Below are 24,950 nucleotides of genomic sequence, written 5' to 3'. Positions count from 1 at the left end.
GTACTGCTCTGCTTGTAGTTCTGGATTCACTGTGATCTTGTAATCACCACAAAGTCTGACGGAACCATCTTTCTTGGGGACAGGCACAATCGGTGTGGCCCATTCACTCCACTCCACTTTAGTGAGAATGCCTTCATTCTGGAGTCTCCGCAGTTCCTCCTCCACCTTCGGCTTTAATGCATATGGCATCGGTCTGGCCTTGAGAAAGCGTGCTTGGCTGTCGTCTTTAAGAGTTAACTTCGCTTTGGCTGATGTAAAGGTGCCCAGTTTATTTTCAAAAACATCAGAGAACTTGTCTAGCATAACGTCCAAACGCTCTTTAGGACTTGAGGTAGCTAGGGAAGCCTGCAGCGACTTGATAGAACATCAGTCAAGGTGTATGGTACGTAGCCAATCTCGTCCCATTAGAACAGGACCCTTATTCTTGACGACATACAGGTCCAGCACCTCTTTTTGGTTTTGGTAATCCACGGGTACCTTGAGCACTCCTACTGGCATAATGTTTTCCCCGGTGTAGGTTTTCAAGGACAGTCCAGTTTTGTGCAGGGGAAGCCTGTTAAATTTCTGCTGGTAGAGGTCAAATGAGATGATAGACACAGCCGAACCTGTGTCCAGTTCCATCTTAAGTGGTTTACCATCAACATCCAAATCAACCCAGATAATATCATTGCTCTGTTTCCGCACATTGTGTACCTCGAAGGTGGCTAATATGTCTTCATATGCATCAACATTAACATCAACCTCAACAGCATGTACCTCTGGGGTTTTGGTTGCTGGCTTAGGCTTGCCTTGCTGTTTGGAACGACAAACTCGCTGGATATGGCCCTGTTTTCCACAGTGGTGGCAGATCTGGTCCTTGTAAAAACAGTTGTGTGTCAAATGTGTGTTCCCACCACAGCGGTAGCAAGGGGGGGTGGTCGCCGGTTTCGCTGGGGTTGGTTTGTTGTGTTCAGTCAACTTGTCAACGTGAGGAACTGGGTTGGGGTTGAGCTCACTTTGTAATTCTGAAGCATCGCGGATGGCAGTTTCCATTGCTACAGCAATCTCCACAGCTTTGGAATACTTCAGTTTGGCTTCTGACAGTAATCGCCTTTGGATCTGCATATTTCGAAGTCCACAGACCAGTCTATCTCGTAGCGCTTCGTTCAGATTCCCGCCAAAATTGCAGTGTGTCGCAAGCTTCCTTAGTTCGGCCACGTAAGACAAAATGCTTTCTCCTTCATGTTGGTTTCTCTTGTAGAAACGAAATCTTTCCGCAATTTCCAAGGGCTTTGGGTTCAAATGCTCCTGTAGAGTGGTAACTATCTGTTGAAAGGACTTTGTAGCTGGCTTCTCCGGTGCAAGAAGATCCCTCAGCAGAGTGTAGGTTTTCCCGCCGATCAAGCTCAACAAAGTTGGCACTTTATGGTCATCATCAATGTCGTTCGCCAAGAAAAACTGTTCTACTCGTTCCACATAGGTTTCCCAGTTCTCTTTTGTGTCATCAAAACTCTCTATCTTCCCAATAGTGGTCATAATTACTTGAATTTTACCTCGTCGCCACTGTCATGTCTTTGATTCGAACGGACTACGTTCCGGAATGGCGCATAAGTGCGCATGCTCAAAGTGTATTGGCCGCTGGCCAAAAACACCACACTTTGTAGATCTCAAGTTTAACGTTTGGTTAACGCTGCGCTCAGAAAACGAAACCATGTTTTATGACACTAAGAACTTCTTCCAGGTTGACTGCCGGTCAAGATTGTCAAAACACTAAATGACTGGCAGTCTACCCTGCTAGCAGAGTCGCTTCGATCTTTCCTAGATAAGTCCAGAAAGGAGAAAGAGGAAAGAGGAAAGTGGAACAAGGAAAGAGGAAGCTGAAAAAAGTTCTCTAAGTGTCACGAAACATGATTTCATTTTCTGAGCTCAGTGTAAACCAAACGCTAAACTTGAGATCTATAAAGCATTTCAGGATCGCTTGACTTTTCTTAATCGACATATGATAGTTTGGGGTGGTTGGGATTCTTAGATACAGTGTAAGTCAAATTTATTGAAAATACTAGACTGCCGGTGATTTAGTGTTTTGAAAACCTTGACTGGTTACCGGCCATTTAGCCACAGCGTTAATTATAACTACCGTACTAACAAGCATCACCATTATGTTTTTGCCCTTCCACTTTGTGGTGGACTTTGTCAGGTTTTTTGAACCTGGAATAAAGATGAGCTCTATAAGTGTTAACCTTTTTATACATCAGTAAGAGAAGGAGATTTAATTCTAAAGGAACAGCAAGGAGAAAGAGAGCTACTGTTTGACCTTCGTACTTCATCCAATCCAGGGAGCATGAAAGACAAAATCAGGACTAGACTTTCATCCCAGCAAGTCAGCGTCAGTCATGATAAGCTATGCTTTCAGTGCCCTAGTTTATTTTGGGCGATCCTAGTTTATTAACTACTGTACTAATTTATTTTCACTGTTAAACATTGTAGACCATGTACATCGTAAAAATTATCTGAGTAATTTACTTCAGCATCTGAATCAACCATCGTACTTTTATCATTTGGGTCAAACCAAATAGCTACAGTGGATGCCCTCATCAGTGGACACTCTTGGGATGCAAAAAAGGAGTCTGTAACTGGAGCTGGCTGCTTACGGGAATTTAAAAAAACAGAGTTTGTAGGGAGTTGAGAAAAACAGGGTTTTGTGAAGGTGGCAGTAAGTAGAGCTGTAAGCTTATATGAGAGTGTTCGTTAGGAGAGCTTCTACTGTGTTAAGTTCAGTGCAGGTGAAGTCCAACATTTGAACTGGGCGTAAAGGACCACAGTGTTAAGGTAGTAGAACAGCTTCTATATGGCTGGGTATTCTGAATTGCTCCTTTCTCTTATTTCAGAGACATTATTGACATCAACAGGGAACGAAGTGAAGTACGTAGAACAAAAAGATGTCTGCTTCATTGTTGAGGATGTGCATTCGTCCAGCCCAACCACTTCTTCACTCTAGACATTCCTTTCTGAGGCATTCATCCACATGTTCAACTGGTGCAGTTCTCTCTAAGCCCGAGAAGACACGTTTTGGTTTAACAAAAGTAACTTTGATTGTAATTCCGTTCTTGTATGTTGGTGGTATTATCTCCCGTGAGGGAGCAGCCTGGCTGGAGGAAAATGATATTTTTTCACCTGAAGATGATGACTAGCAAACCATGGATTTTTGAATTTGACACAAGTTACTTTATACTTTCTCTGAGCTCTAAATAATGTTGTATTTATTTAGTACTTAACTTTACTCATGTGTGGGATGTAGTCAATAATAATTTACCAATAACTTATTATTATTAAACTACTTCTACGTAATACTACTGGAACCAGCAATGTGCAAGTCAGGTCTGAAAGTGAAAAAAGCTGATGGTGCTTCTTCTTTGATGTACTTAATAGTAAAAATGCTCAGAAGGTAATGCTTTTAAAATTTACAGTTATGTTGTTGCAAGCAAAATTATTAACTGTCCTTAGATAACCATGCAAGACTTATAAACTTGAACTTCTGCTGCATTGGTTAAGAGCACTTTTTATGTCATTTGACATTCTGAAGAGACTTAAGAATAACCTATAAAGTTTTTATTGATACTGATCAATAAACCTCACAATAACAGTACCTCCCTTCTTCAAAGTCTAGTGAATACTATACTTTGATAACCACTGAGTTGACAGAATAGCAGCATTTTTATACTTTTCAAGGGCTATCGGTGTAATTAGTTATCTGTAATAACACCAAAGAAAATTTCTTATGAGAGTGCAAGAAAATAAAATAAAAATGTCAAATTTCACAAAATGACATCTTACACATGGAATTTGCAGAATTTTACTTGTGTTTTCACAATTCTTGTGAAATTTGATATTTATTTTCTCGGGCTCCCATGGGAAATAGTCCTTGGTGTTATTACAGATAACTAATTATATTTATAGCCCTTGAAAAATGTAAAAAAGAATGCGATATTGATTAAATTATTCTGATACAAGGTTTCTGTCCACTGCAAATTGACATTACTCAATTTCCTGATGGATTCTGTCTTAATGTTTTATCCCGTGATCACAAATGTTACACAATATCTGTTTTCATTAAAGGGCAAAGGTCAAAGTGGATTTTGTACACCATAGTTCTTATTTTTTTAGGAGCCTTGATTTTCTTTTAATTTATTGCCTTTAAGTTTAGGAAACATTAATTTTAGAGGTTTTTTAGGAAAGCCTTGGACTTTTTTTACTTGTAATTTCTATTTTCGTTTAAAACTGTTTGTAATTTACTGCATGTTTGCTTTCTAATATGTATTTTATTCTATATGTTAATTTTTTGTAATTCTTGTTTATTAGTTTTTAAATTCTTAGTCAGCAGGATTCTGTTGATAAGGGTTATCCTGAATAAATATCTGATAATTATTATTATTATTAAAGCCTATTTGCAATATGTTTAATTAATTTTTATTATTCTGGTACAAGGTTTTTGTCCACTGAAAATTAAAATTACTCAATTTCCTGATGGATCCCATCTTAATGTTTGTAAAATGACAAGTGCTGAGTTCACTGAGTTTCAGGAATAACCCTATTGGCTTTCAGCAACGTTTTAGGAGATTGTCCCAAGGGGTTCATCTTAAGCTAATGTATAGAGCTATTTCAAGAAAGATAGTCGGAAAAAGTGCACACAACTATCCTGAAAGGTATTGTGGGTGGTTTTGAGTTCACCGTTCTTCAAAGAAGTTTGAAAGAATGACACGAGAGGCCATGAACGTATGTTTGCAAGTGCTAAAAGAAAGCAACAAAATTAGGTTCGACAGCTACAGTGTCAGGAACAGGGTGTATTGATTACATCCCATATTACCTTTCGGGATTGTTGTGTGCACATTTTTTCCGACTACCTTTCTCGGAATAGCTGTATATGGGAAGTGAGGCTAACTCTGAACTGAAATTCCAGAGTGGTGGGTGTTTTTAAAAATTAAATACCCTACATGATAACAGGAGCCAATTACCTAATCGGCTCTTGGTGATAACAAAAAAATACTTTTATTCAGCTTTAAAACTATGTACGTAATTTACAGAAATATTTGAGGTAAGAATTAAGCACTATACAACATTAAGAATTATATAAATCATAAAAATACAATCACTGTGTCAATAATGATTTCCCAAATACATTCCTTGTGGCTCAGATGCGATCAATAACTCTTGCAGGAAGTCCAGTGTTTTAAATTTAGTCATTACAAAAGAGAATTATCCGTCTCTGACATTAAAAAGAAACCAGTGATGACGGAATCTTTTTCTGTTGTGCTACACAGTAACATCAGGTACAAAAGAAACTTAAAAGAACACTGAGGGTTAGCAACCTCTAGGATTATAGAAATGAGGTGGGGGTGGGGTGCATTACTTGCACTTCTTTTCCCAACTTTAGACCAAAGGGGGACAAAAACCATAACCCTTTTAATGTTGAACATACCCTTATAGCTTAAATAAGGGAGTTGTTCCCCCACCCCCCTCCATATGTGCAACCCATGCCAAACTTTCCACAAGTTCGTACTGTTAGAAGAAATGCAAATTACAAGTTTTCACTGACTGAATTAAGGCCAATCTTGCAGGCTCGTTACCAAGGCTAAAGTAAACAAAGGGCAGGTCCCTAGCGCCACGCCCCTAACCCTCCCCTCCCCACTCATCACCATATCAACACAAATCCCATAGTGCACTTCTTCATCGCATGGACAAAATGGCGGGCTTGTGTTAAAGAAGGAGAACATGACTTATGTGGGATTTTTACCATCATTTCTGCCATGACATATTATTTTAAAAGATTTTTACAGCAACCAGGAGACAGACGACTTCAGAAAATATTTTTTCGATGGCTTTGATGGAGGATAAGTTTGCGTATCCAAGAAAGAGGTAGTGCTTGATGAAACGATGGCAACGCAGACAAACGCTGTAGTTAAGCTGATTTTTAATCTTTATTGTTAAATTTGTTTTGAACAGCAAACAAAAGAGGTTGTTTTGTGTTTTTGGTAGCAATTTATGACCTATTTCTTTTTACTTATGGCAACAGTAAACCTGTGGTTGATAGATTTAGAAGTCCTATGCAGCTTCATCGACCGTAAAACTGCTGTAGTTCGACTTCTATTATTTAGCTTGTTTGATTTAGGTCTAAAGTATCTAATACGTTGTGTTTCCACAGGTCACTTTAAATCAACATAATCAATACTCCAAGCCAAAATCTTGTGATTGTCAATATTATTATATTTATGGACTTATCATTGTCATTTTGCGGGGCTAGACCCTAGTACAACCCCAGGGATTTGCTTTTAGTCTCAAACAAAGGGCTACTGAAGCCTTAGCATATGGGGAGTAAAAGCAAACTGGTTACCAGACATTTCAATTCAAAGCTGTTGTGATACAAGTTAATTCAGTCAAGGTGTAAATAGTTTCAAATACTTACGTACATATCCTTTATTTAAACACGATATGATTTAAAGCTCGAAGCTTGTGGGGTCGTGTTAAAAGTAATTACAAATGGTTAAAACTATATAAAAAATAAGAATAACATTACTTACAAAATACAACTACAATAAAACTCTAAAAATGTACAGTAAGATTCTAACAAAAGAAAAATACAAGGTTAAAATGAATTTACATTAGTTATGTCTAAGTAAATTGACTACAGCATTTAAAACATAAAATAGTTAAAAACATTCAAAATCTTGGCAGTGCCTGGGTAGTGGCTGGACCGACTGTGCGCTAAAATCAAGTTCCTTAAAATAAGAGTCCTTCTTCAATTCGCAATAAAAAACAGTACACTGGTCTGTAAAATGAGTCGAGACAGCTTGAAGAACAAAGAATAATCACTCCAAATGTTTTTCTAGCTGAGGCACAAACTATACATGTCAAAGTGGTCCAAATTCTTGGGTAATCTCGTTGTTTGAGGTCGTATCAAAACGACTTTGTATTGAAATGACCGGTTTCCGAGCAAACTTAATCAACCTCCCAGGGGAAGAGGTGCCAGAATTGAAGGTGATATTTGTCGGCCATTGAGCACAGTCCCCGTAGGGGAAATTTATACCCGATCAACTGGGGGTGGCTCAAGGCCACAGCAGAGGGCTATACTTAAGAGTAGGCAGGTAGATTACCGTTTTCTTTTTTCTCCTTATTTGGGACCAAATATGTTCAATGCCCCCTTCCCATTGGGGGGAAATAAGTGCTCCAAAGGCCATGGCTGTTTGGATTATTTATCCATTATATCTTTTTGGGGTCAAATGAAGCTTGTACCATGTCCAGTTTGGTCTCTTTTGCAGGTTTAACCCATACTTTGCCAATTTAAAGCTACAACAGCCATGTAACTTTAACAAAAGCATTATGCAAATGAACAAAAATACAGAGAACTTTGTTAACCCATTTAACTCTATCTGTACTTGTCTCTTTAAGTCTAGGTATGGAAGAGACTCCACTGACCCTTGAACAGGTTGAACACATTCCTACAATCCCTAGGGAATTATCATCAGTAAGAATTCGGGAATTTGATGAAAGTACTGCTAACCCTGAGCCAATTGCACAGGATGACGAGGCAGATCATTTGCTGGAAGAATTTCTCTCGCCAGCAAAACTGGTAAGTGTGTGATGAATAACCGCAGAAGTTTTAAGAACTGGACTGGTTTTTTAAAATTTTTTTTTAAAACTCCATCAGTAATTTGTTTATCACATATTATGAGGCCTTAGAGAGGGTAGGTATGTCCATAGTCTGAATTTCAAAAGCAGTTGTTTCGCATATTGAGGAGGGAACCATGTCCCTTTCAGTATTTTACTACTTTTTGTGATTTTCCCTGTTACTGTTGCAGTGTCAACCTTATCTTCATGTCGCTTGTTGCCATTTCATCTGTCTTATGTCACTGTTTCAAGGCCATATCACCTGTCGGAATTTTACCCTAAAAGGCCTCAACTACCACCACAAGTTATATATCGAGCAGACGTAAAATATGGTTGCTTTACCTTTTTTGGTAATTTTGCTGATTTCTACCATCTGTTCAGTTATAAGAAACATTTTGCCAATTAAAATCGCTTACAGGTATAAACTGGTCTTGTATCACCATAAGGTGAGTAACATTTACAAACTGCACTGTTGACTAATATGGTTATTTTATTATTGTTTTGTTATTTGTACTTTTCATCTTTTAAAGAGATTTCTGACCGGCATGAAGAATCTAGATGAGGTTAAATATCTTGAAATGAAAGTTGATACAAGAGATAACAGTCTTGGAAATTTTGGTAAGAATTACTAATTTCTGTGGTTTATGCAACGGAACTTTGTGCCCAGGTTGTGCAAAATAATCTTTTACCTTCTTGACTTGTTTCCTGCAGGTGCTTTGCTGCCAAACTTGGTTGAGCTTAAGTTGACCAACAGCATTATAGCTACTATAAGGTAAGTCTATATCTAACGTGCATTAGATTTAGTGGAACCAAGCTGAATATTGAGAAATTTCTGCAATTTGATTGGCTCAGAGCAGTGGTATTTCAGCTTAATTTGAAATACCTACATGTGAAAGAAACAAACCTTTTGCAAGTAGCAGTATAAACAAATAATAGCATGATTTGTACGTGATATTTGACATGAATACCACTCGTGATATTTCAAAATTGTCTCAAATTTCACTTGCCTAATGGCTCGTGAAATTACGTATAACAATTTCAAAATATTGCTGGTAGTATTAATGCTAAATATCACTACAAATCATGCTATTATTTAGACAAATTTAATAATGATTTATGGAATTTGAATAGAAATTGTGTAAAAGTTTTTAGGTACACTGTATTATGCGTACAGTTTTTATGGTGTCATGTACATTGAGAACTGCTTATTGTGCCCTGCTGTTGTATAATAATACCTTTTAAGGCCAAACAATTCAGCATCAAGAGAGTTACTTACATGCTGGTTTATTTGATTAATTAGAGACCTTGGTACCTCTTTGACAAGTCTAAGGACTCTTTGGATGTCCAGGTGTGGTCTGATTGAATTGGATGGTATCAGTTCAGTCTCCTCATTGAAGGTAAATACATGAATATCACTCAGGTACTTGCCGGGCCCCGGTTGTTCAAACATCAGATAACGCTATCCAATGGATAAATAACTATTCAGCAGATAAGTATTAGGGAAACCAATTGCATATCCACTGGATAGAGATTTGTCCTGTGGATAGTATTATCTACCTTTTGAACAACTGGGTCCTGGACCCTAATCCCTGTTGGGAAAGTGAGCTTAAGGTGATTCCATAGTAAAAGAACCTAACATAGATTTTAGCTAAAACTTGGTACACTGATGTAACAGGTCAAGAAGATGATAAAAAAAGTAATAAAAAGTGGGGGTCACCGTGCTCGTTTTGACGTCACAATGCTGACAAATACGGCTATTTAGGACCCTTTTACAAAAACCGCGGGCAGCGCAAAACTAGACAAAAAGGAGAGATTTTTTCGATGATGCATGTGACATCACACAGAACTTGACTTTAATGTATTGTTTATCCACTTACGTACCAGAAAAATGCCTTTTAATGCCCTTGTTTTTACTTTACACTCCAAAGTAGAATTAAATTGGACGCTCGCTTTTCGACCCGTGTTGCTCAATCCGTACAATTTAGTAAAATTACCAAAAAACTGAACATAGATTTGTGCCAATTTTTTTCTCATCGAAAAGAAGCACTGTCCTTATTAAAATCATGAAATAAAAAATGGGGGTCACCATACTCGTTTTTGTAGTAGAGCTGCAGAAAGTGTGCACCAAACGCATTTTCTCCGATTTTTGAGAGAGAACTGGGGCGAGTTTCAAAATAGAATGTATGTGAAAGGGGGAAGAAAGTATTAGAAAATCCGTTTTTACAGAATTTACATCGAGATATCACATTTAGGACACAATGTGATAAAGAAAGTGTTTAAATGAAAATCAAAGTGAGTAAGCACAAGTTAAACATCCACTATCGAGATTCTCTGAGAGGAGGTCGAACTCAGCAACACGCGTACTGCTTACGTTATGCACATTCCCAACACATTGAGTCTCACCTCGGCAAGAAACAACAGCAAGCAAAAATTCCAATAGCGTTTCTCTTCAGTCAACTTCATTTTAATAATATTACTTCACATGCTCTTTTTTACGGTGGCCATCTTGTTATACGCAGTAAGAGATGCGCAGTGCAAAACTTGGGAATCACCTTAAAAAGTTAGTTACCCAGCAAGAAAATCTACTTGTCCTGATCATTGCACTGGACTTTTCCCAGCCCTGTAAAATACATGTATGATAATTACCAAAAAGGTCTTTTATTTTCTCTGGCAAATACATTATTTAAGTTGATAAATTTCAAACTTCTGAGCTAAATTTAAAAAAAAATCAAATATTTTGCCGAAACTCTTGAACTTGATCAGCAATGTCAAATGTCAGGTACGTAAGAGAAAGGAAGTTAGGTATTCCCTCCCAGCCGTACAGTCCTCTCCTGGGAATACGTAACGACCTTTCTGTTACAATTGCTGATGGAGTTGGAGTGATTCGCATGAAATATTCAATTTTGTTAATAAATTTGGCTCTGAGTTTTGAAATTTGTACATTAAATTAATTTTAGGATAGTAGTTTAGTTGCAAATTTAAATAAAGTTGGAAGTTGGATCTAATCCCTTGCTCAGTTTAAATTGGTACCAACTCTACATTCCATTTTGTAGGAGTTGTATTTGGCCTTTAACGACATAGAAGATGTCAGCCCCCTTAGCATGCTGGATCAGCTGGAGATTTTAGACTTAGAAGGGTAAGAAAAATACTTATACTAATATTAGTAGTAGGCAAAGGTTAGGGAGGGTAGGCGAGGTTGAAGGATCTTTGCATCCCATTAATTCCTAGTCAAAGTCCAAACAAAATGCTGGCTGCATACATGCCATGTGTGCATAATAATAGTAATCTAGAGATTGGGATCTTGGGCTTCTCTGTTTGCCCGCAACTGCAGCATGTAGTATTCTTAAGACAGAATAAATTTATGCATTATCATAGTTACATTGTAAAGGCCGCAACCAGTAAATGTACAATGTACTGTATAATATTGTTACAAAGTATAAATTGTAGAGTTCTCTAATTATATCGATACTTCATCCTAACTAGTCTCCTTTTGTAAAATCTCCCAAACCCTAACTCTGATATGAAAGGCTGTTGATTAGAAGAATTTCCTCCTTTAAGTTATGATTTTTTAATTAGCTTACCTCAGACTTAAAAACTTTTAGGTCTAGTAAAGATTCTAACCTTGACCTCTTTGATGAGAAGACCAAGTACTTTCTCCAGTTAACCCTATCACCAACTAAAATTAATATCAAAATAATTCTGCCCTATGTAGGAATAATGTGAGTGACATAGCACAGGTGGAGTTCTTGTGCCTGTGTTCATCACTGAATATGCTGACATTAGAGGGTAATCCAATTTGTTCAGCTCCACACCCAGAGGCTTCACAGGAGGTGAGCTTATTTTCTCAGCGCACTGTGGAAAGAGTATATGTTGTAGTTAATTTTATATCTCAGGTGATTTTTATTTTTCCTTTGTTTCAACTTAATTAGCATACATTACCAAACCCAAAAACAAAGGAAAAATAAAAATTAACTGAGATAAAAAATTAACTACAACATATATATTGATAAGCTGTGCCTAAAAAAATTTCACAAGTCCAAGGGTCATAGTCAACATTCTCCACTGGAATGATTCAGAGATGTACGGTTATACCAGTAACTTGTGCATGCTGGATTTGGAAACCCGTGTGTAGTTCTGGAAAATTCCTAGCCATGCACCGCCCTAAGATGATTTTTTTATTGTGTATGCGGGGCTGTAGTTAAGTTTGAAGCAGCCATAGTGAATGACTGTTCATCCATAACATCTCACAAAAAATTGATGGTGTCATGCATCTTTAGCTGTCCACTTTGATCACCCATGACATAAAGTGAGCTCAGCTGTAACAGCTGTTTTAGGTTACGGCACTTTTTTACAGGTTTAGTATGTATGTCATACAAAGTTCATAGTAGACTCATGACCTATCTCCTATTCACTAAAAACTCTTATAAGATCAGTGAAGCTACATCACACTGTGAAAAAAGTATAAGTAAGATAAAAGTTAATAGGAATCCTTTAGTGGCTCTCTTTTGCTTAACCCTTAATTTAAGCCCCAAGATCCACATACAAATTCTCCAGACAGATCTCCATACAGTTGTTTTAAGAATGGCTGAGAGAATTTGGTTTAAGATCAAAGCATTCTCCCTTTGGTTATCAATTTAGTAATTCCCATATCCTTTACTCTTGATGATCTGCTGATGTTGTCAGGAGAAAATTGATGTTGGTCACTCTTGGGACCTAAAGGGTTAATGGCCTGTTTCCACTTTGCAGGAAATAAGACAGTATCATTATCGTGCTGCAATCCATAAGGCTGTTCCAAATGTTAGAATACTGGATGATGAAGCCTTTTTGGTGGAAAAAGTAGGTGGCCAGTTGGTGATTCGAGATCCCCCAGAATCACACAGAGCTAAGAAGGTGCCAGATCATCTCAGGACTGACTGGCAACTTGTCAGTGAAGGGATCAAGGCAATTAACATTGATGAACAGGAAGACAGTGCATGTAGGTGTCTTTTTGGACAGTATTTATGCCATAGTGTGCCCAGTTGCCTGGGACATTAAAATTATTATATGTGTTTTGGCCAAGTTACTACCACTACACAGGACATACTGTAAAATTCTGAAAATAAACCCCGGGACTTATATTTTTCAAAGACCCTTTTTGAGGGGCTTATTTTTGGAGGGGCTTATATTCGGAGGGGCTTATTTACGGAGGGAAATTTGCGTTTCAAAATCGATTGGGCTAGCCTTATAGTTGGAAGTAAATTTACCGTTTTTGCTTTGTTTTACTTTGTATTTGTGGGCAATTTTCCAAGTACAAGCCCCTGGGGGGCTTATATTTGGAGGGGCAATTTAGCGGAGGATTTTTTGCATTACCCGTTAGGGGCTTATATTTGGAGGGGCTTATACGTGGAGGGGCTTATTTCCAGAATTTTTCGGTATTTTGTAATGCTGTTTTGACCTCCTGTTTGCTGCTTAGCCATACACTCTACAACCCAATATTTTGGATAGTTACAAATAATTATTTCTTTGTTCAGTTTTAGTGAATTAAGCCACAACTCAAGCAATATCAAAAAATGTTTGCGTTCGTTTTTTAATCTTTCTGATTAGTTCTATGATCATGGGTTTATTTCTACATTTTTAACCTTTGAAAAAAATTTATCTTCGATTCTCTCTTTGACTACTTTAAACTGGTTGTGCTTGAACAGTTGATGTAGTGAGACCAGGCTCAGCTTCCTCTGTATCGAGACAAGAAAGACCTTCCAGTGCCATGTCAAAAAGGCAGCGACCTGTAACAGCATCGGGGAAAAGACCTTCAAGTGCTAGGGGACAACGTCCTGGCTCTGCTGGAGGTAGGTGTCATTCTACAACTTTTGCTCTCAACCGTTTAATTCCTATAATCAATAATTATAATACCATGATTATTATGTTTATGTTAAAGGTATAACTAATGAGTTTGACATGTGCATGTCTTTTACAGTCCTTTACAAAGGTATTAATCAATTTTCAGTATTTCAGAAAATAAAATTAGGGATTGATAAAACAGATTAACATCTTATTCTGGTTAAAACAGGGGTTGGAGGATCGCTATTCATGACTTTGGGAGTGTTGAGACTTCAATGGCTTTCCACAATGACTTGGTGTTATGTATACAGTGGGATGAACTGTTGTTTTCGTTAGGGTTTTTTGTCCAGGAGTCCATTTAAACCGACTCCTGGGTGGAGAAAAACAATGAGGTGCACAGTGTCTTTTTTAAGGCAGCATTGAAATATGTAAAATAGAAAACATATCCTATTGTGAAACATACATTGGTACATTTACTTGTACATCTGTGATTCCTTAAGTAAACTTAAGATTCCTGTTTCCTTGTAGTTATATGGTTATTTATCTTTTAATGTTGTACCTCAGGGAACCCTGAACCTGTTGGACCTGGAGTTTTTCAACAAGATGACAGTAGTGATCTCACTCATGGTAAGCTTCATTTTATGATCTAGTTCCTTACAAAGTTTTGAGTTATTTTAGAGTACAGCTGTTTAGTTACAGTTCCTTGATATCCTCTTGCTTTAATCAGGTTCCAGCCAAGTCATCTGTGGCAATATATCAAGAGCTTTGAAGTCAAGGCAGAAGGTTTGGTCAAATTCTTATCTTCTGAACAAATTCATCTTCCAGTGTTCTCTATTTGGATTTTCTTGTTTGCTCCTCTTTGAAGCACTACTCTAGCATCTGGCACTTTATTTCCATGTTTTGATAGGTTCAGTCTGGTCTTCCTGACTGGGAATTAATTTTTGCTTTCTTTAGCAAATGCACTAGCTTTTATTTGAGCAAAAATACAGACAAGGCATCGTCTAAAAATGAATTGCTGTTGTCATTGTAAGGAAGTACAATAATAATTATTGTACTATGTTGTATCGTGTGGTTAGTTAGTATTTTTCCCCATCTCCAGAGTCACTCTCTTTTCCAGTGATGCAACTAGCCCCAGACATTTTAAAAAACCCATGTTTGTGAAAGTATGTAATTTATTATTTTGATAGTGGAGTTGATTTTTGCAGATTTGATTTTTACAGTAGGAATTTCTTTTGGTGTTTAAAACTATGTTGCATACGTTAAAAAAATAAAAATGGAAAATACTAGGACCCCAAACAATAAACTTTATCATGACTTCTGTAACTATATTATTATTTCATGGAAACTGTGTTTGTTTCTAAGCTACTAGCATCCCATGCAGAGGGGATTGTGAGAATACTCTCATATTGCTCCACCTCCGTTGCTTAGGACAGAAAGGCTCAAAAACCATACCGGCACATCTTCGTATAGGCCAATGCAGGGCCGTAGCAAGCCTTTAGAAACTTGGGGGCACAGAGATTTTAGTTAGCTCATTGTAGTTGAAAAGCAGAGGGTTTTCAGTCCGGACGTCCCATTAGACTGGTCTCTGTATCTTAAAACCAGAAAATGTTTTACCTAGCTGCAGAGACATCATTGTTTCAATACTCTTGGAGATGAATTTTTATTTTCAACTTTTATGCGTGCATGTTTTGACTTTTTGGCGGCAAAAAACTGAGGGTGGCACGCCCCCCTGGCCCCTCCCCATGCTACGGCCCTGGCCATACAAGGGGGTACACCCCGGGGGCTCCATCAAGCACACATGTAGTTCTGAACCATAATATCAGCAAGCATAATCCCAGCACTGTCGTCCATACGTTTCTTATGGGACTTAATTGACCTTAATTAGAAGAATTTGTTGAAAAATTAAGACAGGAGTTGGTGACTGTTTTTCCTCATGATCATTTTGTCGTATGCATCAGTAGTAATCAAAAGGATAAATTAGATCAGTTCTTGTCCCTACTAGCGCTGTAGTGTTAAACTCTAGTGGTTGAAAATCTTGAATCGTTCGGGACTTTAAGATGCCACGACGGCGACGACAACGAGAACGTCAAAAAAGCAGTAGGTTGAATAGGCAAAACAACAACTCTGCACGTGCATCACGCTTTTTTGTACATTTCTTTGCCGTCACTGCACGACTACGACGGGAAAATGCCTAATTTCACGTTTTTTGGAGGACGTAAACAAGCGACGGCTAAATTTTCTTTCTCTTTCTGAACTTGAATGTGAGTCTTAGGAATTTGGCTCAAAGAGAGTTCGCTTGCATTGAAAAAAATAAATGACTTAGGTGAGTAATTGCGATAGAGATTGAAAGAGCGCAAATTCACTTTGTAAGCGACGTTTTCGTGGCTGTCGTCGTCGTGGTATCTTAAACTCCCTGTTATGGGCTGTCCTGTGACCGTGTTCTCGTTCTTAGGCTTTAAAACAACCTAAGATGCCAGTGGTGACTTTCCGCCTTGAGAGTCCCCGTCTGTTTATACCTGAAAAAAGCTTCGAGGAAGAAACAGAAACATCAGCGAGTGCCAGTGATATTCTCGAAGAACTGAAAGCTTGGAGAAAGGAATATTCAAAGTAAGGTTCAACTTAGGGCATGTTTACATGGAGGTAGGGGACCCCAGATAGGTGAGCTAACATGGGGCGGGTCACTCCACTTATGTTAACGTGGTCAAATTAAAATGAGAGATTATATGGACAGGCAGGTTACCCCACCTAAGCGGGTTACCTCACCTACCTGGGGTCCCCCACCTTCATGTAAACAGGCCCTTAAAGGAACGCAACTCCTCAGTATTCCTCCTTGATATCTCTTCTCCGCTCAGGCTCCTGCTCGGTATTGCAGTAAAATTAGAAATAAGTAAAAACCAATAGGGTTTACGGTCATCTCGCCACCAACGAAATCGCCACCAAGAAGTCTACTCGCCACCATATAATAACTCTGCAATAATCGACATTGTTTACTTACCTGGGATTGTTACTTCTCCCTCAAGCCTAAATATAAGTTTATCGATTTTAATTGACACCTTGCGTCATACTTCTCATTTTAAGTTTTATTTTTTGTGAATATTTTTAGACGAAACTGAGCCCCAAAGGGCGGGAAAAAATGTTTTGGGAGACCGAGCCCCCGCCTTATCTCATGGGTCTGGATGACCGCCCCGTCCCACTACCCTGAAGGTCTGGATCACCGACTGTTACTCCCCCATTACGATACTTTATATTTTCCGTTAATTTGCTTATTATAATTTCAGGATATTAAGTAATGAAAGGAGTACAACAACTAATACTGATGAGAATGGTGACAAATCCAGGTAAGGTGATTTTGTTGTTGTTGCTTGTTTCTATTTCACACTAGGTGACTGAAATTGCAAAAAGGGTGCACTTCAGTTCAACTGAATAAGACGCCCTCTTCTCTTCAGATGACGGCAACCAGAAAAATGAAAAAAAGCAAGTATGGTCAAGCTACTTAATAAAGAGATTTAGAGTGACGCATAGGGCAAACTACAAACGTGAGATTCACGTTTTGAATTTCTCAATATAGAAAATGATCAAACAAAAACATCCCAAAACTATCATTATGGATAAAACTGGTGTGAATCTACTGATTTTCATGTAGTTACAATGAACAGTAAACGACAAACAATGGGAAAACTTGGTCAAGTGGTACAAGTTTGCAGTAAACGTAACTCTATATCTCTCTAATATTTTGGAATTTCTTTAGAACCGTTATTACCTAGATACCTCTGATAATAGTTGAGTTATTATATATCTGGATAACCTTGAGAAAAGAAAATGTTCTTGCCCATGAACGGAATGTACCTGAACCTTCTATGACGTGCAGGTGACGTACGCGCATTACAGTTTGTGTATAAACAGTTTTAGGGCCTGTTTACATGTAGGTGGGGGACCCAAGGTAAGTGAGGTGACCCGCCTGTTCATATAATCTCTCATGTGGTCACCCCACCTATCATGTAAACGTGATTTAATTAAAATGAGAGCCGATTATATGGAGAGACTGGTTACCCTACCTAAGCGCCGGGGTTACCTCACCTCCATGTAAACAGGTCCTTAGTGGCTTTATTAGGGTGTATACTGGGTAAAACCTGTGTAAAACCTTAAACTGAACATCCTCTTGCAGTGAATTACCACCATCCACCCCCGAACAAGATACGGGAGCCCCGCGACTTTCACCCACGCCACCCGCCTACTCACCGTCCCCTCCTTCGAAAACCTCTCGTCGTCCAGGAAGTCCTTCAGCAGTGCGTCGCTCACTCCCTACCCCTCCACTAGTGGGTAGAGAGGTAATGACCAGACCCAATACCGCTGCGGACTTTAGGATGCGAAGGTTAGTAGTTACATGTGCGTCGCAGTGTTGTGTTTTTTTTCTCCATTTTTCAAACAGACAGAGACTCTATGTAATCCTTTTATAAATGGAACAAGCTACAGTAATCCATTAATTCTCTAGAATGTCTTATCTTTATTCTGAGACGTTTTATTTGTTTGTTTTGAGTAGACAAATTTTCTGGAGAACCCTGAATTAACCTTCAAGTACAATAAACATGTTAACAGGAATATTTGTGTTATAGATTCCGTCAACTTTCTGGCGAGACCAGTGTGAATCAGTTAAAGCTTCGAGCTATGCGTGCAGATGAGAGTTATGACGTAGACAAAAATACGTCCACGCCTTGTCTGGATTCCAGACCTTCTCCCGCTTTATCGGTCGAAGAGGACTCGGAACCTCGCTCTTCCTCCGCGCCCGTGCGACTAGGCCGACAAACGAGGTCAGTTGAAGTAGATAAAACATATTAGTGAAATCCAACTAGTGGTCTATTATCAATGCTGCGTTCCCATTGGTTGAGCAACTACTAGGCTATATGTTATAGCCCACTAGTAGCGAAAAGCGCGGGCTTTTTGGTGGCAAAAAAGGATTAAAGTCTAGCTTTAACTAGGTAAATTTTTTCATTCTCGATATTTTGGACCAACTAGTTGGATTTTGCTAAAACAATTATTCCTCTCGCCCTCATGGCCTTTTGTTAACTATTCGTCAAACCAGCATCTCCTTTATTTCTGGGATTGTCAACTTGCAGTTTTGACATTTCTCTCTGAAATGTTTTTTCTAGTATTTTTATGTGTTTGTTAGCTCTTTCTTTTTGGGTGAGCCAGTCTTAGTTTCTTTTTTAATTGTAGCTGTATTATTTTTTGGTACCTGGATTTTGGAATCAAAAACAAACTTGATTTGACATGACTATATCGTCGTTGATATTAGCCTTCGTGGAAGGCGTCAAAAGGGGAGTGAGAATTAAAAAACATTTCCATATCAAAGGCTGAGCACTTAACCTCGTTTTGGTACTGAGGCCCGGAGGAACTCGGAAATGGCGTATTTTTGAACAGTTTAGTAATCGTTGCTTTACAGGGAAACGCCCACAAAAGATGGCACCAGGCCCCCTCACAAACTCCCCGACCCAGCGTTACTGGCACAGAGACCAGGTACAGCAGCCGCTGCCCTACAAAAAAGAAAACTGAGGCCGTAGACTTGACATCCGAGATACATGTACATAGACACATGTAGAGCCTACGTGACGCTGTTGCCTACTATGTGTTTGGTGCGCAGAGTGATGCTCTCGGCCTGTCATTAAGGTTTGCGTAGTAGCTCGATTTGGTGGTATTTAATAAGAGTGACTGCAAAATGGAGGAATGTTAAAACAAGTGGAACGTGATTTCTGCTGGTTGAATGTGTATAAATATAAGTTTTCTGTGCACGTGTTATGTAAAGTGTAAATAAAACTCTATTTATAACTTTATGTATGGAATTTTGTACTGTGGAATTTGTCTTCAGCGACCCTGTTTGTAATGAGGAAATCTAACTACCTCGAGTGATAATAGTTAACTGACTTTTTTGAAAGCAGAAACGTCTTAAGAATTTTGGAAACCTCCGGGTCAGTTTGAAATCTTTGAAATACTTCGGATCATCTTCGAGATTCTTCGGTTCAACTTTAGCGCTGCCGGGCCTTGCCAGTCATAAGGTAAACAACCTGCCCATCTTTCTAGTAGGTTTTTATAATCAGCATGCTATAGCTGTCCTCTTAGATAAAGGTACTTATCGTTTCCGGCTAAGATATATCAGAAATATGATGATAGATTTTCTAGCACGAGAATGTCTTATCTATATATCGTCATAGAAAAATACAATCTCCAGGCACTGCGCAATTAAAACTGTAGCAGTATTGGAAAATAGAAGAGCTGAAATAATACGCTTAGACTTTATATGAGGCCTATATTCATACTTGTACACAGCACCACTTTGACGACAAAAAACAACTACAACAGTTCTTTCACACAAGACTCTATGTTAGCTCTGAACAGGGAAGACAGTGGTAGCGGGACCGAAATTAACCTCATCTTCCTCATTATCTCAATCGTATCGCTAAATCCAGTATCCAATTCCCAATACTGAATAATCTGGCTTCAAACTGTAAATAGAACGCCAACTTGAAAGCCACAGAGGATTAGCTATATCGTAATGTGTGCCAAGTGCCTCATGATAAGGAGACTCGTTATCTTCTCCAGAAATTTGCACGAAAATCTAAAAAGCGGAAGGAAGTTGGAAGTTCTCAACTTGACGGAAAGGAGATAAACGCTTCTTCGCCTTTCGATTGCCTTAAACAGGAATGCGATTGACGACACCAAAAAGGAAAAGGGAAAAATCAAAGCTTGTTTGATGGCATGCGCATGGCAAGTTGTTGCCTAATTGCTCTTCTTGTACCATTATACGTGGCCCTGCCATATGCGTAAATGATTGTTCCTACATAACTAATTAATTTTTGAGCATTAGTCGGTTTGTAAAAGTATCCGTGAACTTAAGAAAAAAATCAACCTTCACCAATAAAGTATAAGGCCAAGATTCAGTAACAAGTTGGTTTTACCTCCCGAATGGTATACCAAGTTTTGCTCTTGAAACAAATGCCATATTTGGGGGAAGACCTTAGATAACAATAGAGACCTTAAGATACACCGTTTGCGTGTGCGGGTACGGGTACGGGTACGGGTAAATTAGCCGTACACGTAGCCGTAAATACGGGTAAATTGCCTCTTACCCGGGGGAAACGGGCAGGCTACTAGGTAGAATGGTTACGGCATTATGACATCTGATAAATAATGGTTGCCTTTTATAGAACTATAGAACTATAGAACATTTTCGCTTACCCGTACCCGTAGGCTGAAACGTTGTATCTTAAGGTCACTAATCACCTCAACCCGGTTGGCGTCCAGCGTAGCCTCCCAGCAGACGTCCTTTGGGGTTCGTTTGTCACGCATTCATTTCTGGGAGAAATGAATGCGTGACAAACGAACCCCAAAGGACGTCTGCGGGGAGGCTACGTCCAGCGGTTTTGAAGGGTTTTGGTCGGGTGCTCAGTCTCACGGGCTCATAAAAGGTCATAAAACCTGGTCGGTACCCAACAAGAAATCGACACCCTACCAAGTATTTGACCCTTTCTAGGGTGGTGTATGTGGAGTTCCATAGCGACACAACCAAGAGAGGGATAAAGGCCAAAACTTATTTATTTTGGTCAAAAAAGGTTAAATTGTTTTCTTCTTCTTTTTTTCTCTTTTTCCAGCCCACTTCCTAGCCGTCATAGTCAAAGGCACCTTTCAACGGTTTTATACCGTTCCCCGCGCGATCTCCGCTAAATGTAGACCAATATGCCAAAAGTCGTATCGGCGAACGCTTTTTTGGCGGGAAATTGCATGATCAGCTACGTGTTTGAAAAATTAAACTGAAGACAACAGCAAAACAATCCTTTGTGTTTTGTGGGTATTTTTTTAGCTTAATTCATGTTAAATTACCTCGTAATGTCAACGAAAATGGGCGGAATTATGAGGAAAAGAGCGAGAGGGAAAACGAGAGTGCAGGCGACGGGCTGCAAAGGAACAAAGAGAAGGCGGGAGAGAGGAAAGACGGACTACGCTTAAAACGAGGATCAAAGAGAGCATGTTTAAGTTTATAGACGAGAAGATAAAGGAAGGCTACCTTAGAACAACGGGGGAAAGAGAGAGCACAAAATGTTGTAGGTCCAACAGTAATAGTAAGTCATGTTGCATCGCTGACCTTAAGTACAACAAAGCTTTACTTCTCCTTGAAGTCTCCTTGACACTCCTTCCCATTGACGGCTCCGTTTCAGCTAGAGGACTCAGCATCTGTGAGGAGTCTCTGAGCGTTTTTAATAACTCTTCTCGTCGACCTGTATGTTTTGTTTCAAGTTATAAGTGACCAGTTTAAGAGTTAATAAGACAGGCTTCTAACACCTTGGCCCCGTAAAACGAACTAGCCACAAAAAAGACGATTTAAACAAGTAAGTCGGATGATAAGTTTATCATCGGGGATCATCGGCTAGAAATAAAGAAGGTCATGCGAGGCACACTTCTTGTGTCCCTTCAGTGTCAGTAAGCTTATTAACTTAGCAAGCCACAGTTCAGAAAGCTAAATAAATAGGTTAAAAATAATTTCAAGAGGAGTTTGTCTTAGACTGACGGATGACACCTTTCTCAAGCGCATTTCACTGAAGGACGAGTTGAGTGGTTTGAGGAGTCTGTCGTAACTCGTAATTGGGAATGATTTAATCCTTTTGTTTTTTATCACACGATAAAATTTGAACTGTTGTGTTTCACTAAACAAACCTTCATTGATGGTTTCGTTTCGTTACTTGAGTGCGAGGGAGATTTTTTTTTACCTATAAGTGCATGTCAGTTCATTTTCAAAATCAACTCTCCAAGACGAAGGTGTCCTCTTCAATAAGATGAGTTGTAACTCGCTGAAGCCTGATGCTTGAACCGTGTTTGTCAAGTTACTTAATTTAATTGTGTTTTCAAGACCAACGAACCGTTCCCCAGTTAGCTTGATAGCAGCTAGGGCTCTAAGCAACTTCAAAAAGGGCAAAAAATATATAAGATATATATAAAATAGAAAACAATCGCGTGAAAAAACTAAACCTCAGTACATACTCTAATGATTAGCCATCGCCACAAATTTCTCATTTCTCAGGCTACTTTACGTGATTATTCACGAAATTGGGAGTCACACTGAGGCCTCTTCCGTTGACAAATTTACCCCGCCTTGCCCACGCCCATTCGATCCGCCCTCCACCGTTTATTTCCCTCCCTAATCCTGCCCACGCAGATTCAAATGTATGATTGGTTTACTTATGATCACAAGATCCCTAGCTTAACCTGATTGCAAGGGTTTTCGCCAGATGAGAAGTTTTTTTTAAAATAATGACACAAACACATTCGGAGAGGTGAAAAATAATGCTTGTCTGTTATGTATTTTTGTATATCATCATTTAATTGCCATGTCGTGCTGTATCCATGTATATTTTAAAGGGGTGAAAACTGAAATCAGTGTTTCGCAAAAAATCAAGCGCAAACAAATAGTCATCACTATGCCCAGTGACGACCTTACCTTTCGTTTTGCCAAAATAATCTTGTATGAATGAAAAATGTACTTTCCATGGCTGCTAATGTTATCGGAAACACATAATTTAATAATAATTACATGTATGCTGACTACATTTTCCACTGCGTCATGTTGCTGAGTATTTATTCAGCCCCTTAAGGCTGCGTGTAATTAACTTCCAGCTTTGGTTGTTTTTACGCTACTGATCTTTAAATTCAAGTCACGGTTATCCTACTGAGCTTCAATTAAAGATAATTCTATGTAACTTAACATTTTTGTGGTATACCGGTGCTTGTGTCATACGGTATGTTGAGCGAATTGAAGACCGACTTAGTGGGATTTGGAATGGTACCGCAATAACTATTCAAATTCAATAATTCAGATTTGAAGGCAAAGGTAAAAATATAAATTTCCCCCTCTTTAGAATAATTTTGAAGACGAGAGATTTGGCCCTAGAAAATTATGCAAAATACAAATCACAGTTGCCACTTTTTTGACTCTCAAGTTCATATTAGATTCATACATATTTTAATAACCTCAAAACCACATGCTATCTATTGCATCCAATATAATCAAAATATAAGATAAATCGGCAGATTGTTGAGATTTTTAAAAAGACATAGCAAAAACACTACTGATTCTTTACCTTTTTCCTCTTGAAAGCTCCAGGAAACAACGCATGCGCCTTTCAGGTGCTTGTTAAACTGAGGGAAAAAGAACTATTTCGATATAGTTGGTGTAATTTTCTTATCCACGGACATGTAATACAACGTTACAGTAACTAAGGCCATCTATGTGACTGGTTTTGTGAGAAAATTGTTAAACATAGGTCTATGAGATATGTACAGTAAACATTCTTGTCTATCTCTAAAGAAATGTTTTGTCTACCGTTTGGCTCTCGAAGAATCCTTTTCGTCTCAGAGGTTGTTTAAAGCTGCACTAGTAAATAGCTTTTTGACATTGACATATTATTATTGGAATTCCAAAGCTCTCAAGGTCAACTGAAGATAGGGATTGGATCGATAACAAAATACGGGGCATAATGCCGAATTAGCTCTCGGCTTATCCTTACGCTACGGTGGCTTAATTATACTTTCCAAGCAGTTTCGGCTGTTAAAGAAGCCCCCATCAAAGTGAATGCACATTAAAAACGGCGCAATTATCAGGCAGATGAAAAGAAAATGCTTTCTCCACTCAAGTATTGTAAACAAAACCCCGTCTCACAATACAAAAATAAAGAGCATTGTTCAAAATCTGCAGGAGATGCGTTTTTAATGTCTGAAATATTATTTCGCTTATCTCCCGTTACTTCAGGATCCCGTTAGAAGGCGAGCCTACATTGAAAATTTAAAGAGTGGGCTGTTTGTCAATGGACGCGATGTGCTCTTTCCTCTCGGTCATAACTAAGATCGCATGTCTGGAAAAGCCATCATATTATGGATGGAAGCCTTTGATATTTAAGGAATGTATTAAAGTTAATTGTTTTATGTCAAAAAAATTAGACGTAAACACGGAATAGGAACCGAGACAGATCGATTTGATGTTTCCTGCCGGGGAGTCGAGTCCCATTACCTCTCTCTCACTCAGTATCTGATGGGAAAAAACTATCGCATGTGTAATTCTCATTCTTCAGGTCCACACTCCGTGACGATTTAATCCCTCTGCGATGTTGGCCGTAGAATTGAAGATGTTTTTTAATTTCTCTAAAACAATATCGTTTAAAACAATCCCGCGAGAACAATATCCCATAAAATCACAACGTAACTGACTTGGCGCGAGTGTCAAATTTTAATAGTTTCCTGAACCCTTGTTGGCTGTCGCACGGTTTCAAACCACTCATCTCGTTCAAAATGCATTTTTAAACCACGCACTCTTTTTCCTTCATTGTAATTTCAAATTGAGGTTTTTAATAGGTGAACTCTTCGTGAGTGGGTTGGATTTTATGTAACCCACGGAAATTTTTTGATCTCTCCCAGTTTTGTTCTGACAGGTGGTGGAAGGTGCCAAGCGCGCG

General features: G+C 38.7%; 2 protein-coding genes across 2 annotated transcripts; one reads left to right on the top strand and one right to left on the bottom strand.

Annotated features, from left to right (window-relative positions):
- Positions 1-366: 366 nt before the first annotated feature.
- On the bottom strand, positions 367-1,515 carry LOC140942201 (uncharacterized). The gene has a single exon (XM_073391167.1). It carries the CDS (start codon positions 1,513-1,515, stop codon positions 367-369), a length of 1,149 nt encoding a protein of 382 aa, XP_073247268.1.
- Positions 1,516-5,715: 4,200 nt separating this feature from the next.
- LOC140941563 (leucine-rich repeat-containing protein 56-like) lies at positions 5,716-19,286 on the top strand. Its single transcript, XM_073390587.1, has 16 exons — positions 5,716-5,892; positions 7,423-7,603; positions 8,172-8,259; positions 8,353-8,413; positions 8,942-9,038; positions 10,695-10,777; positions 11,354-11,471; positions 12,388-12,616; positions 13,323-13,466; positions 14,023-14,085; positions 14,186-14,241; positions 15,911-16,065; positions 16,737-16,796; positions 17,624-17,830; positions 18,072-18,266; positions 18,899-19,286. The coding sequence occupies exons 1-16, from the start codon at positions 5,852-5,854 to the stop codon at positions 19,014-19,016; spliced, it is 1,896 nt and encodes a 631-aa protein (XP_073246688.1). The 5' UTR covers positions 5,716-5,851; the 3' UTR covers positions 19,017-19,286.
- Positions 19,287-24,950: the final 5,664 nt, after the last annotated feature.

The sequence above is a fragment of the Porites lutea genome, chromosome 6 (assembly GCF_958299795.1).
Source record: "Porites lutea chromosome 6, jaPorLute2.1, whole genome shotgun sequence".
Lineage (NCBI taxonomy): Eukaryota > Metazoa > Cnidaria > Anthozoa > Scleractinia > Poritidae > Porites > Porites lutea.
The sequence above is the reverse complement of the archived record's forward strand: the minus strand, read 5'-3'. Positions and strand labels throughout refer to the sequence as shown.

Bases quoted from the DNA above. Each gene is read 5' to 3' on its own strand.
- LOC140941563 (XM_073390587.1), top strand. From the start codon at position 5,852: ATGGCTTTGATGGAGGATAAGTTTGCGTATCCAAGAAAGAG. The intron at 10,778-11,353 runs GTAAGAAAAATA...TGCCCTATGTAG, and splicing joins GAGATTTTAGACTTAGAAGG to GAATAATGTGAGTGACATAG. The intron at 11,472-12,387 runs GTGAGCTTATTT...TCCACTTTGCAG, and splicing joins ACCCAGAGGCTTCACAGGAG to GAAATAAGACAGTATCATTA.
- LOC140942201 (XM_073391167.1), bottom strand. From the start codon at position 1,515: ATGACCACTATTGGGAAGATAGAGAGTTTTGATGACACAAAAGAGAAC.